Source organism: Neomonachus schauinslandi, chromosome 4 (genome assembly GCF_002201575.2).
Source record: "Neomonachus schauinslandi chromosome 4, ASM220157v2, whole genome shotgun sequence".
NCBI lineage: Eukaryota > Metazoa > Chordata > Mammalia > Carnivora > Phocidae > Neomonachus > Neomonachus schauinslandi.
Window position 1 is genome coordinate 95,265,677 of NC_058406.1, and position 14,599 is coordinate 95,280,275.

General features: G+C 35.2%; 1 protein-coding gene across 1 annotated transcript; it reads left to right on the forward strand.

The window, feature by feature from the left end:
• The first annotated feature begins 417 nt into the window (after positions 1–417).
• On the forward strand, positions 418–9,235 carry LOC110580592 (bile acid receptor-like). Its single transcript, XM_021690280.1, has 7 exons — positions 418–481; positions 2,770–3,132; positions 5,959–6,099; positions 7,661–7,803; positions 7,897–8,001; positions 8,140–8,239; positions 9,090–9,235. The coding sequence occupies exons 1-7, from the start codon at positions 418–420 to the stop codon at positions 9,233–9,235; spliced, it is 1,062 nt and encodes a 353-aa protein (XP_021545955.1).
• The last annotated feature ends 5,364 nt before the right edge of the window (positions 9,236–14,599 follow it).

Genomic DNA, 14,599 nt, shown 5'->3' on the forward strand with positions numbered 1-14,599 from the left:
TTTTTCTCCTACAAATGAGGAAACTAAGGTTTAAGGAGATTTAATGAATGGCCCATAAACAAGTGGTGAAAGCAGTATATGAAGCCTAATACCTAAGCTTGGTAAACTTTCAAAAGCCACCTTGATTATTACCAAGATTTATTGAGTTATTTGTAAAGAGCTGAGCAATAAGAAATTGGCAGAATTAATAATTTGGTGTATAGAGATATGAAAACTCAATATTCTTCCAGTTAAAGGATAAATATAAACATCTCATGTATAAATTCTGCTAAACTCTTTATTTTTCAAAAATCGTATTGTACTTTTATAAAATCATGCTGACTTGATGATCATACTTTCAAATAGTCTACAAAAGTTTTATTTCCTTCAGTTCTAGTTCAGCATTCACTGATGAATAAATGAGAATTGGAGCAGAGAATGGCAAATACTTATGTCACTACAGCTGATGGTTACTGTCTTGCTGAACCAGTACAGTACTATGGTATGTAACAAAAAGCTACAGTATAACAGTTGATAAAACACTTTTTGTGTGACATTATGGTTAATTACAGAGGTTTTTTTTTTTAAAGAAATTAACAAGTAAACCAAGGACTTTATTTTTTTTTTAAAGATTTATTTATTTATTTATTCATGAGAGACAGAGAGAGAGAGAGAGAGAGAGAGAAGCAGAGGGAGAAGCAGGTTCCCAAGGAGCAGGGAGCCCAATGCGGGGCTCGATCCCAGGACCCTGGGATCATGACCTGAGCTGAAGGCAGACGCTTAACCATCTGAGCCACCCAGGCGCCCTAAACCAAAGACTTTAAATTGTTCCCTACAAGAGGAATTAAAATAAGAAACTTAAAAATTATTCTCATACAAAAGAATATAATTAATTTCAAAAAAATCAGTAATACTAAAATGTTGTAAGCCAGAATCAAATGTAAAGAGGGAAAAGCATGATAGTCTAAAATTATATTTAATTTTTAAAATTTGAATTAACATGCAAATTAGAAGTTATTTTTAGGGGTTAGTTGACCGGCAATTTAGTAAATGTAGCTCAGAGTAGCTATTCAATATACTTGAAATTTTCATCTTAATATAAGACTTTTATCAAAGGGAAAGAAATAGGAACAGAATGCAGGATACAAGAGGAATTTTCTCCAAAAAGACTAAGGCTATAAGGTAAATTTAATTTAATTTTTAAATTTTAATTATTTTGGTTTTTTTTGGAATTTTACTTATGTATTTATGTATTATTTTTATTTTTTATTAAGTTTTTTAAAATTTAAATTCAATTAACATACAATGTATTATTGGTTTCAGAGGTAGAGGTCAGTGATTCATCAGTCTTATATAATACCCAGTGCTCATTACATCATGTGCCCTCTTAATGTTCATTATATAAATTTAATTTTAAATGCAGTTTTCTTTTAGAGTTAAGTTTAGGGTTAAGGTTAGGGTTAGGACCTGAATTCTAATTTCCATGCCAATGGAACATCAGCTAGTATTCTGCAGTCTTTTGACACTCATTCAAGAAAGGTCCTCTTTAAAAAAACAGTTACATTGTTTTTACTGATAACCTTTCTTTTTATATTAGGCTGTCATTAGTATTTTCTCAACACTTAGCATTAGACTGAATGGTATAACATTGCAAGAGATTTATGTAAGTTAATAAAAATTATACTGTTCACCAATCTTGGTGGTAGAATTTTGAGGTTAAAAGTACCTGATTCAGCATCAGGAAAAGTACAAATATTACTAGTTAGCGATATAGAGCAATTCAGTATTCCTGGGTCCTTTTGGAGCCAATTTTCTGGATTTAGATTTAGAAATTTTCCTGGAAGCAGAAAGTAAGTTGGTGGCACGTGGGCGGCTCAGTCTGGTTAAGCAGCCGGCTCTTGATTTTGGCTCAGGCCATGATCTCAGGGTCCTGGAATCAAGCCGGGAGTCTGCCCAAGGATTCTCTCTCTCCTTCTCCATCTGCCCATCCCCCAGCTTGTGTGTGTGTGTGTGTGTTCTCTCTCTGAAATAAATAAATAAATCTTAAAAAAGAAAAAAGAAAGTAAGTTGGTGTTTGGGAGCTTCTGATAATTATAATAATGATATTCATTAAGCATCATTTTATATTTTATATATGCTTTTGCATACCATATTTTGTTTCATCCTTATAGTAACCTGGTAAACTAGGTGAATTTAATCCCCAGATAATTGCTAGTTAGAATTGTTAGTCAACAAAACACAAAAGAAACTAATAATTTAAATCAGGTCTACAAATGGCAAAGGAGAGTGTTAAGGTATATTTAATGGGGAGTTAAAACAAAAACTTTTTTTTTCTTGAAATAACCAGGTAAAATTGTACTTTAGTTTGATTTTTTTTGGAGGGGGGGGATAATGTATTAATTCATCTCTTTACTGACCTGATTGTACTGCAAACAGTTGTACCCACACAAGGGAAATGCAAAAGATGGGAAAACCTTCTTTCCTTCCAAACTCTGGGAAATACGCATTTCTATTTAAGATGGGAGGCTGGATTGGTATGTAAGCCACAGACTTAGCAACATACTGCCCTTTCTCCCAGCTCCTGAGCAACCTCTGCATACCACTGAGATGGCAGCACTTAATGATGCACTGCAATTCAGTTTACTGCCTGTTCCTCATGCTGGCCAGGAAGTCCCTGTGACGTAGTGGATATGTTGAACTAACTGTTGAGCATAAACTCTTTGATATTTAAAACAAGTACGGAATTTTGACTTTTTACCATTTGTTCTTTTTTATGTTGAAAACAACTAGATATTCTGCCAGAGCAAATCAACTATCAGCTGCATGAAACTGATTTTCAAGAATCAGCTTATTGCCAGTATTCTACTGTCCAGTTTCCAACAGCTCTACAGTCCCAATCTTTACAAAGTCATTTCAACACTTATAGCTTGGACCCACAGTTCAGTGGTGAAGAATGTGGATTTAGTTCCTATGAATTAAATAAACCCACTTATGTGGTTGACCATGATGCTAAAGATGGATACTCTGGAATAAAAAGGTCCAGACTCACTCACTCTTCCATTCGGATTAAGCAACAGGAAGAACTCTGTGTAGTTTGTGGTGATAAAGCATCAGGATATCATTATAATGCACTTACCTGTGAAGGTTGTAAAGGTAAGGATAAAGTTAAAACAAAACTGAAGTCCTAGTGTTCACTGAAGAGTCGTGGAAGTTTCGGCATGTAAGAATACACAACTAGGGCGCCTGGGTGGCTCAGTTGGTTAAGCGACTGCCTTCGGCTCAGGTCATGATCCTGGAGTCCCGGGATCGAGTCCCGCATCGGGCTCCCTGCTCGGCAGGGAGTCTGCTTCTCCCTCTGACCCTCCTCCCTCTCATGCTCTCTGTCTCTCATTCTCTCTCTCCCAAATAAATAAATAAAATCTTTAAAAAAAAAAAAGAATACACAACTAATGAATCGTTGAACACTACATCAAAAACTAATGATGTACTATATGTTGGCTAATTGATCATAAAAAAAAAGAATACTCTTACTTTTCGAAGTGTGAGAAATAAAACTGGGGAGAGCCATTGATACATTTAAAGGTGATCATCTGTGTCATAAAAGGCATGAAAATGGAATGTAATAGTTTTGACTTAGTTTTTCATTTTTGATGAAAACTTTTGCCTTTAAATACAAAATTCAGTATTTATACAGCAGAAGGTTTCTGTGTTCTTAGATGAATCTGATATGGAATAGAAAATGATTTTTAGGGGGGCCTGAGTGGCTCAGTCAGTTGTGTGCTTGGCTCTTGGTTTCAGCTCAGGTTGTGATATCAGGTTTTGGGATCATGCCCCCAGTGGTGCTCTGCCCTTGGCTCAGAGTCTGTTTGTCCCTATCCTTCCCCCTCTGCCCCTTCCCCTCTACCTCTCCCTCTACCCCCTCCCCCTGCTCAGCACATGTGTACTCTCTCTCTCAAATAAATAAATAAAATCTTTTAAAAAGAAGAAAATGATTTTTAAAAATATCTGATTGTTAACTATTACATCTTCTCATGTGGTTGATATAATTCATGCATTAGAAGGGAATTTGAATTAAATGACTTCTATGATTCTATTTTAATTTCTTTGAATGCTTTTTTGAAAATGGGAGGTTTGCAAGTGAAGATCATCATTGACAATGAAATTTTCAAAGAGTGAAATAGTCCTTGATGAAGTTTTAAGGTTTTGAAACACTTCTGCATTGTTTTTATTTACAAATGCAACATTGGAACAGAACCTGGAAATGATTAGGCCAATGCAGCTCTTGGTAAACATGTCTGTTAGAAGTTCAGGGTGAAGATTTACTGTCAGAATCTTACAACTCACCCCTAACAAAGAATAGCCAAATGAAGACTGTGGGAAATTAGGTACCATCTTTATGAATAGAATAGCTGGGCAAGTATTTGCTCATTCTTAAAATGCAGGGCCTTGATGTTAAAACTAGATGGAAGAAGGGGTGCCTGGTTGGCTCAGTTTAGCATCTACCTTCAGCTCAGGTCATGATCCCAGAGTCCTGGGATGGAGCCCAGCATCGGGCTCCTTGCTTAGCAGGGAGCCTGATTTTCCCTCTCCCTCTGACCCTCACTCATGCTTGTTCTCTCTCTCTAGTAATCTCTCTCTCTCTCAAATAAATAAATAAATAAATAATCTTTAAAAAAACTAGATGGAAGATGAGGCATAGTTCTGGAAAACTTAAGCTGAGCTTTCTATTTCCTTCGATGAATCTAAATCACAAAACTCTCACTCTCAAGTGTGTCTACAGAAAAAAGGGTATCACAGGTCTCTAAGAGGGGCATTGCCAAAGCATATCAACTTTACTGCTTGGAATGGATTAAGAGGAAGATAGCAGGGGTTATTGCATAGGAATGGGGAATGAAAGAGGAAGTAGGAAGGGGGACTGCTATGCATGGATTTAAGAAGTGAAAGGGAAAATATAGACACCTCCCCCAAAACACACATACACATGCACATGCACACACACACACACGCACATGCACACGCACATACACCACGGCCTATTCAATTTTTCAGACCAAAAAAACCTAAAAACATTTTCTCACCTTTGGGAGTGCTCAAAAAGGAAGAAGGACAGAGGAGTAAGTTTTGAAGACTATCTCTTCCTATTTATGGGTTGAGGTGGAAATACGAGGAGAGAAGAGGTTTTCCTTACACTCTTACCAGAGCATATATTCTTTCAAGGGCACCTTGAGAGATGCTTCATGGAATCTTGATATTCTGTACAACATAGTTATAAAAATGCTTTTAGATGGTATATTATAACCATAATAAAATAAGAAGTTATTTTTTTTATTATGTTATGTTAATCACCATACATTACATCATTAGTTTTTGATGTAGTGTTCCATGATTCACTGTTTGCGTATAACACCCAGTGCTCCATGCAGAACGTGCCCTCTTTAATACCTATCACCAGGCTAACCCATCCTCCCCCCCCCCGCCCCAGAACCCTCAGTTTGTTTCTCAGAGTCCATAGTCTCTCATGGTTCGTCTTCCCCTCTGATCCCCCCCCTTCATTTTTCCCCTCCTGCTATCTTCTTCCTTTTTTTTTTTTTAACATATAATGTATTATTTGTTTCAGAGGTACAGATCTGTGATTCAACAGTCTTGCACACTTCACAGCGCTCACCATAGCACATACCCTCCCCAATGTCTATCACCCAGCCACCCCATCCCTCCCACCCTAGAAAGTTATCTTAATGTGATGGAACTATTTTGTTCAATTTCCACATGTGATTATTGAAAGGAACAACCTTGGATTAGAAGATATCAATCATAAGAGAATATAAATGTATATTAAACTAAATCTTATTGATGAAAAAAACATTTTATTGAAATAATTTAGTTATTTCAATTATTTAACTCTACTAGGAAGGTATATATTAATAAAAAAACTAAAAATACCTAATAGTAAAATTTTAAAAGTACTTTTTTTGTCATTAGGTTTTTTTCGACGTAGCATCACCAAAAACGCAGTATATCGTTGCAAGAATGGTGGCCACTGTGAAATGGACATGTACATGCGTAGGAAATGTCAAGAGTGCAGACTGAAAAAGTGTAAGGCAGTAGGAATGTTGGCAGAATGTAAGTGTTAATTGTGGACTTTGGGGGTTCTTTTTTTGAGGGGGATTTTAGTTTTTCTTACCTTATTGACAACATAATGCATTCCTCAAGTTACCATTTTGAGCATTAACGTATTTCTCTAGATTGAAGCTATTTCTCTAGCAACTGATAGATTAGGATGACTGGTAACCAACCTAGATATTTTTCCATAAACCCTGTTCTATACTATATTGCTCTAATTTTGGCAATATTCAATATGTTCTTCTTCATTGGAAATCCTTGTATTTTCATATGACTTAACCTTAATTTATATAATGTATCTATAAAAAGCAGAATTTTAAATTAGTAGTCCCCCTTCTTTGGTCTTGTATCTTTAGAAGCCTACATGATAACTAGGTATGTAGAGCCTACTAACAACTCATAGGTGTCAAAACCCAACTCAACAGGCAGAAGTACTTAGGCTATTTTGAGTTCCTTCTATGTTCACAGTGTTTTTAGCTTATAGATTACATGAGGTCATGTAATCCTCAGAGTAGTACTAAGATTTCGGCATTATTTCCCCAATTCCTCCTATTTCCCAGGGCTCAAAATGTCATGGTGATTTCAAAATTCATTTTCTTAATAAGGTACTATTAATGTTTTCTTTTCATGTCTAATCTAGCCTTGTATAAACTCTTATTATCTTGCACTCTTACTGTTATATTAATTTCATGGCTATTTCTTCATTATCTCTTTTTAGTTCAGTCTACCTTCAATTGCTATGAATAATACTCTTCAATTTTTATTAAGTTACACTCCTGTTCAATAAACACCAATGCAATATTGTTTATATTATTCTGTTTATTTTAATAAAATACAAACTCTTCAAAGTTCTTGACCGAAAGGATTCCTATTATTAAAAATTCCAGGGTTGGGGGCACCTGGCTGGCTGGTTCAGTTGGTGGAACGTGTGACTCTTGATCTCAGGGTTGTAAGTTTGAGCCCCATGTTGGGGATAGAGATTACTTAAAAATCTTAAAAAAAAAAATTCAGGGTTGGAATAGATCTTAAGATTATCCTGTCCAACCAGCCTGAATCCTTTACTTTATCCCTGTCTGAGAATGCTCAGGCTGCCATAACAAAATACCACTGTCTTGTCTTACTAGGAAAGAATCGACTTAGCTCATTTAACAAAATCACAAAATATTTTTTTGACCTTATATAAAAATCAAAGAAAAAAGCTCATAGATAAGGTAGTTGAATTTCTATATCAATTGATATTCTATGTTGTTTCCAAGATACGATGTGAAAATTTCTCTAACATAAAAAGGTCTAAATTTATGGTTTGGAGATGCAATATCGGTTTTTAATTTATGCCTAGGATGACTATGTACTTTTAAGTAGAGGATAGTTATGGATGGAAAAGGAGAAAGTAATGTAGTAAATTTAAATGCTGTGTACATACTTGCCAAAAAAGGAAGGTTTTTTGTGAAAAGACAAGTCTATAATAATATATGTGTACAGTGTAAGACAATTTTCATTGAATCCTATAATGTTATTTGCCATTCCTAAAACATTTTATATGAATTTTGTAATATCACAGGTTTGCTCACAGAAATCCAATGCAAGTCAAAGAGACTTCGAAAGAACTTTAAACAGAAGAATAGTTTTTACTCTAACATCAAAATGGAAGAGGGAGGAGTAGACAACAAGCTTGTATCATCCACCACTAGATCTGGAAAAGTGGCAAGACTCTTAAAAAATTTCTTTTTTCTTTAATGATGACATGTCTTGCTTAATACAAATTCATTATAGTTTTCCCCCTGTGTTTTCTTATAGATTCAGGAGAGCATGGAACTAACTCAAGAGGAACATCAGCTCATTAATAACATTGTGGCTGCTCATCAAAAATACACAATTCCTTTAGAGGAAACAAAGAAATTTGTATGTGTTCATTAATGGCAAGAAATAATTTATAACTAATTATGTTAGAAAACAATAGCATAAACATGAAAGTTAAAAATTTAAACAGTTAGTTGAAAGAAATAAAATCTATTACTCTCATTTCTTTTTGTTGGCTAGCTGCAGAAGTATGCAAATCCTGAACTGAGCTTCTTGCGACTCTCAGAAACAGTGGTCCTACACCTACAGGGGTTAATGGATTTTACCAAGGGACTCCCAGGTAATCACTTTACCTTTGGAAAATAATTTCATACTACTTAATTTTTAAAAAGTTCCCTGTTTTAAAGGCAGGGGACATTTTAGGAAAACAAAACCCTGTATTTTTCCACCAAAGCTGCTTCCAAATGCAAAAACATGTTCATTTTGTCTACTTTAAACAATCAGGTGTGGGGGAGTGCCTGGATGTCTCGGTTGGTTAAGCACCGCACTCTTGATTTCAGCTCAGGTCATGATCTCAGGGGCATGAATTCTAGCCCCACATTTTGCTCTGTGCTGAGCATGGAGACTGCTTAAGATTCTCTCTCTCCCTCTCCCTCTGCCCCTTCCCCTCCTCTCGTGTGCACTCTGTTCTTTCTCCCTCTCTAAAAACAAAAAAACCCAATCAGGTGATTGAAAATATTAATATTTAAAAATATTCAAATGACTCCAAAGACTTAGAGCAAGACACATAATATGGTTGATTCTAACTTTTAATGTTTTGAAATTGTTTTTTTAATATAAAACATGAAATAAAATTGCCTGTATAATATGAAAAAAATCAAGCTACAGTTGGCCAAAACTTACCTATTTATATGCACAGATAACTCATTGTAAAAATAAATTCTTTGAGGCTAAACTTTGTTTAATTTCCTCTTGTCATATGGAAGTATTATTATCCAGTTCTGATGAAAGGGCTCCAAAATATTACCATGTGGAATCAAGAATTTTGTTCATATTTGAAATTACATATCGTGATTATCCTAAGGAAACATTTAGGATTCATATTATAACTAAATGAATAATTAAATCTTATACCTGAAAATTATCTTTTCATTACTGATTTCAAACAATTATGTGATCTTTTCTTCAAGGATTTGAAAATTTGACAACTGAGGACCAGACTGCATTATGCAAGGGATCAAAAACTGAAGTGATGTTCCTTCATGGGGCCCAACTTTACAGTCAGAAAGAATGTCTTTCATCAGCTTCTGAAGGTAAAAAAGGCCAACTAACTTAATCTTAATGTTAACAGTTACTATTAAATACAGCAACAAATTATATAACATTATTTTTTATTATATTTTCACTTTACTAGTTAGTATAGGAATAAGTACTTCATAATAGCTTTTCCAATTCATTGGCCTAGCTTTTGCTTTTCTTTAAAACAAACAAACAAACCTTTTTTTAAAATTATATGGCATCATGGAAAACATTTTTGCAGGGTTTTCTACACAATATTTATATAAAATCTGAACTATTAATCTCAGTTCATATTCCAGTAATAAAAATTATAAAGCTACCATTTGTTGGGAATATTTCCTGTCTAACAGATTAGAGAGATTGGATTTACTATCTGTATAAAGATTTTTTAAAAATCAGACTTTATATTTTTCCCTGTTGCTAGGTACCATGAGAGTATCAGATCATTCAGATCATTCACTGAATTGTCACAATCAGAGTGATAATAGAAGTGTTATTTATTCTATGGAAACATTTTGCAATGAAGACTGTCCTCCTACTACACTGACTGGTAATATTACATACAATACAAAATATTATATCGGATGGAAAAAATTGGTCAGATATAATGTTTCATTATATTATTCTGCTTTGAGAAAAGATGATAATGGCCATATGTTTGATTATGCGCTACTGTCTGATGAAAATACATTTGATATTAATCTTTTTAGGTATTGCTGAAGAATTTATTACCACATTGTTTTACTTCTATAGAAGAATGAGTGAACTTAATATTACTAATACTGAATATGCTCTGCTTGCAGCAACAACTGTGTTTTTTTCAGGTAAAAACCATTCAGAAGAGAATATTTGGATTAAGATTGGCAATCAGATCATGATGTCTGTGGCTATTATATTATTCACTGATGCCAAATGTTAACAATTTTATTTTGACAAAATTTTTTCTTCGAGAGAATTCTCTTCAGCTTATGAACTTGCTGTAATTTCTTGCATCTTAAAAAAAAGCCTTCTTGACCTCTAATCCCTTTCAGCTATTTTCCCATTTCTCTGTTCTACTCTACAGAAAAAAAATTTTTTGTCTGTACTCCTTCCTTCATTTATCTCATCTCATTTGCTCCTGAGCCCACTGCAGTCAGAGTTTGTCCCCTTCTTTCCATTCTACCATAATTTGTCAAAGATCTTCAGTAATCTGGCATTGCTGATTCCAGTTTTCAGTTCTTAGTCCTCATTGTACTTGACCCATCAGCTTCATCTGGCAGAGCAGATCACTCCTTCTCTCTTGGAAAACTTTCATCACTTGGCTTCTGTTGATCACTCCCTCCTTGTAGACACTCTTTTCCCCCACCTGATTTCCAGGACATCACACTCTCTTGATTTTCCTCCTCAGTGGCTGAGATTTCCATCTCCTTTGTTAATTCCTCCTCATCTCCCACACTGATAAATGTTAAGAGTGACCTAGGGCTCAGTTCTCTTTTCTTCTACACTTACTTCCTTTGAAATTTCATCCTCTCTCATGGCTTTAAACACCATCTACATGTTGACAAGTCCCAAAGTTATATAGCAACTTGGACTGTTCCCCTATGGCTCCACTAAATAGCCTACTCAAGATTTCAACTTGTAGTAGGTGTATCAAATTTAACATGTCCCAAGGTGAACTCCTGATCTCTCCCTTGATCCTCCTATATTCTTCCTCCATGTTTACTAAACGGCATCTCCATCCTTCAGGTTACACAAGCCAAAATTTGTGAAGTCATCCTTCACTACTTTCTTTCTCTTATACCCTATCAAATAGGCAACACCTCCTGTTGGCTCTACCCTCAAAATATATCCAGAACTCAACCACTTCTTACTGTCTCTGTTCCTGCCACCCTAATTCAAACTAGTATCCTTTTTTGCTTTCCTGTTTCTGCCCTTGCCTCCCCAGAGTCTATTCTCTATATAGTAGCCAGAGTTGTTCTTTTGAAATGTAAGCTAGATCATTTCATTTCTCTGCTCATAATCCTTTCATGGTTTCCTGTTCTACACAGATTAAAGCCAAATTCTTTCTATTATTGCCTACTACTGTCCCTTTTGCTCACACCACCACAGCCACATTACTTTTGATACATATGTTACTTGAAAATGTCAAGCTGGCTCCTGCCACAGGTTGTCTTGTATTTGACAAATATGCTTGGAAAGCTCTTTCCCCAGGTAGTTACATGCCGCCCTCCTTCATCTCAGATCTCTGTTAAATGTCATCTTACCTCTGATTATCCTTTTAAAAATAGCTTCTGCCCTTCCACCCTGAATTCTTATTCTTTTCTGTTTTTCTCTATAACACTTATCATTGTCATATTATATTTTTATTTAAAATGTGTATATATCTCTTTTCTCACCCACTCCTCCCAAACTCAGGATATAAGCTTAAAGAGGGCAGGAAACTGTGTCTGTTATGTACGCTGCTATATCTCCACCACAATGCCTGGATAAATAATTGCTGCCTAACCATTAAGAAATTCTTGGTTGGTTCTTATATTTTATAACTAGGTACTTAAGAAACTTGCCTTTTCCTTACTGTTGATCTTGAGGAAATTAATCTTTTTAAGTTTCAAGTAAGCTTGAAACTTGCTTTTATATTCTTACAACCACTTACTGACCCTTCTCTTCCTATTTGACTTTACTTCTCTACCTCATAGAGTACTATGAAGATTAAATAAGATATTGCTTGAAGTAAGTTACTTAGCATAATATCTTGCATATATTAAGGGTTCGGAAAATATTTGCTATTTTTATTATCTACAAACTGTATTGTTTTAAATTAATTATCTTCTACTATTTTCCAGTATTCATTAAGATATATATGATGATGTTTTTCAGATCGTCCACACCTTAAAAATAAGCAACATGTGGAAAATATACAAGAACCGATTTTACAAATTTTGTACAAATATTCAAAAATTTATCATCCAGAAGACCCACAGCATTTTGCTCGTCTCATAGGGAGGCTCACTGAACTGAGAACACTGAATCACAACTACTCAGAAATACTTAGCACTTGGAAAGCAAAGGACCCCAAATTGGCTAGTTTACTCTCAGAGAAATGGAATTTGTATTCACATTGTTGAAATTTAGAATGTTGTTGTGGTTTGCCTTAAAACTTTCTAATTCTAGATTGTTGACTCTATCATCATAGGATAACTGATTTGAAAAACAAACAGGATTGCTAGGTTACCAATATATCACCATAAAATGGACATCATCAGTGCTCATCAAATTTTGTGGGATATAGGATGAACCACTAGAGGGACATCTAGGATTCTTTTCAAGATTTGACTCTAAAGAAGCAATGACTATTGTTACTGCATGGTTCCTTCAAAAGGGAATAATGCTAAATAGAGTTCTTATCTGAAGAAACTCTACTTTTTTCCTTTAGTAGAAAAATGGAATGAAAATATACAGATTATAGACATGAGAAAGGCTATCTAGTGGAAACAATTGTAATTAGAATAAAGGTAGTTTGTGACCCTCACTAATTAGGCCAGATTGATGGATAAAGAACATTTTAAATTTATTCCTGTTATAGCATTTTATGAATTATTAAAGAGGAACAAAACTTTGTTCAACTCTTACCTTTTCTTAATGTTGTTAAAAAAAGAAATCTTTTTAAGTCCACATTTTAAAAATCTGTGATGGCCAGATATTGAAAAAGCTTAAAATGACAAATCATTAAAATGTTTTAACATGCATTGGGAAATTTAGCACAATTTACTGCTCATTCTGGTAGACAATATTTTGACATTTTTGTCAATATGCCTTTTGTAGAAAAAATGAAGTTCTTAAAAACTGAAATCTTTCCACAAATATTTTAATCCTTCTAAAGATAGGAAGGTTATTTAGTAAGAATAAATTTCATGTGAAATGCATGAAATTGAGAAATTCTATGGTGGCACTATTGTTTTGAAAGACTGGGTGTAAGTAAATAAAATACTGTGAATTTAAGTTAATTTAATACTAGAAGAAGTCGCATTTTGGTTTTCAAGAAAGAAAAAAGACTGTAGTTCAATTTTTTTAGTTATAAAACTTAAAAAAACTGGAATATTGAATTTATATCCTCAACTTCAAGAAGACCTTATTTAAATTCATTAATTATTGCCCCCACGGCGCATCTTGGGCATAAACCTGGAATCATCTCTTGGAGGGAATATTTTGTCTTTTTTAGGGTATCTAGACTGTTTCCTTAAAATGTAAAATGAAGGACTTAACCTGGATCAAAAATTTTTAAATTTTAGCAGTAACTCTTATGTCTCATAGGTTAACTTTATACAAAATTGGTTATTTAAAAATATTACTTAAGCCCTTTGGAAATCAATTATAGTACCTGGAGAAGTTTGAAAACAAAGTCAAATGTGTTCAAAATGGAACTCGTTATCTTATTGCTCAAACCTAGGTACTTAGTACCACAATATTTATTGTATTTTCTCGCCCCAGCTTGAAGCCAAGCAGTGAGACTTCTTTCACGGCTTACTATTAAAAAACAGCCATCAAATCCTATTAATTTTACTTCCTAAATATCTTTGACGTTTGATGCCTCTTCATCTCCATTGCCACTGTCACGGCTCAGCTCTTCACACCTTACCCAGCCTATTAAAACTGTCTCCCAAACTCCAGTCCGATATGCCCGCCTAAGCCATTTGTCATAACGACAGATTTTCTTCCGAACTTGATCTTGCTTCCCTTTCTACTCAGCACTCTTCAAGATCCCCATCCATAAAGGCTAAAATCCAAAAGCCTTTGGAAGGCCTCATATCTGCCGAATCTGCAGTCTCATCTCTTGCTGTTTTCCCACCTCTCCTCAACACACCTACGCCACACTACTTGGACTCTCTCTTGTACTAATCTCGCTCACAACCACAGGGCCTTCGCCTACCTTCCCTCAGTCAGGAATTCCCTTTCCCCATTGACTATGTAGCCCACTCTCTCTCTAGTCACTCTCTTATTCTCGAGGGAAGCCGTAAGAGAAGCCTAACACCTCTGTGTAGCCTCTCCTGACTCCCCAGGCCACAGCAAGCGCCACTTTCCCTGTGTCCTAACCACCCTTTCAAAATTACCACCTATAAATGATTACACCTGGCTATAATTATCTGCCCATCTGTTTCTTCCCTAAGACTGAACTCTTGGACGACAGAAATGGATTTTTCACTCTCCGCTCCAATCTATCACAGCACTTGCTAGTTTTCCTTGCATTCTCTGACAATAGCAGAAGCTTAAAGAACGTCTACGCTGAGGAGAAACAGAATCCCGCGAAGAATTGTTACCAACGTAAAGGAAAATCTCGCGAGAATCGGAAGCCGGGCAAACTCTCGCGGCTGACCGTTATTTAGCCGTTAAACAGCCGTGCACCCCGCCCTTCCTGGCTGGCCGC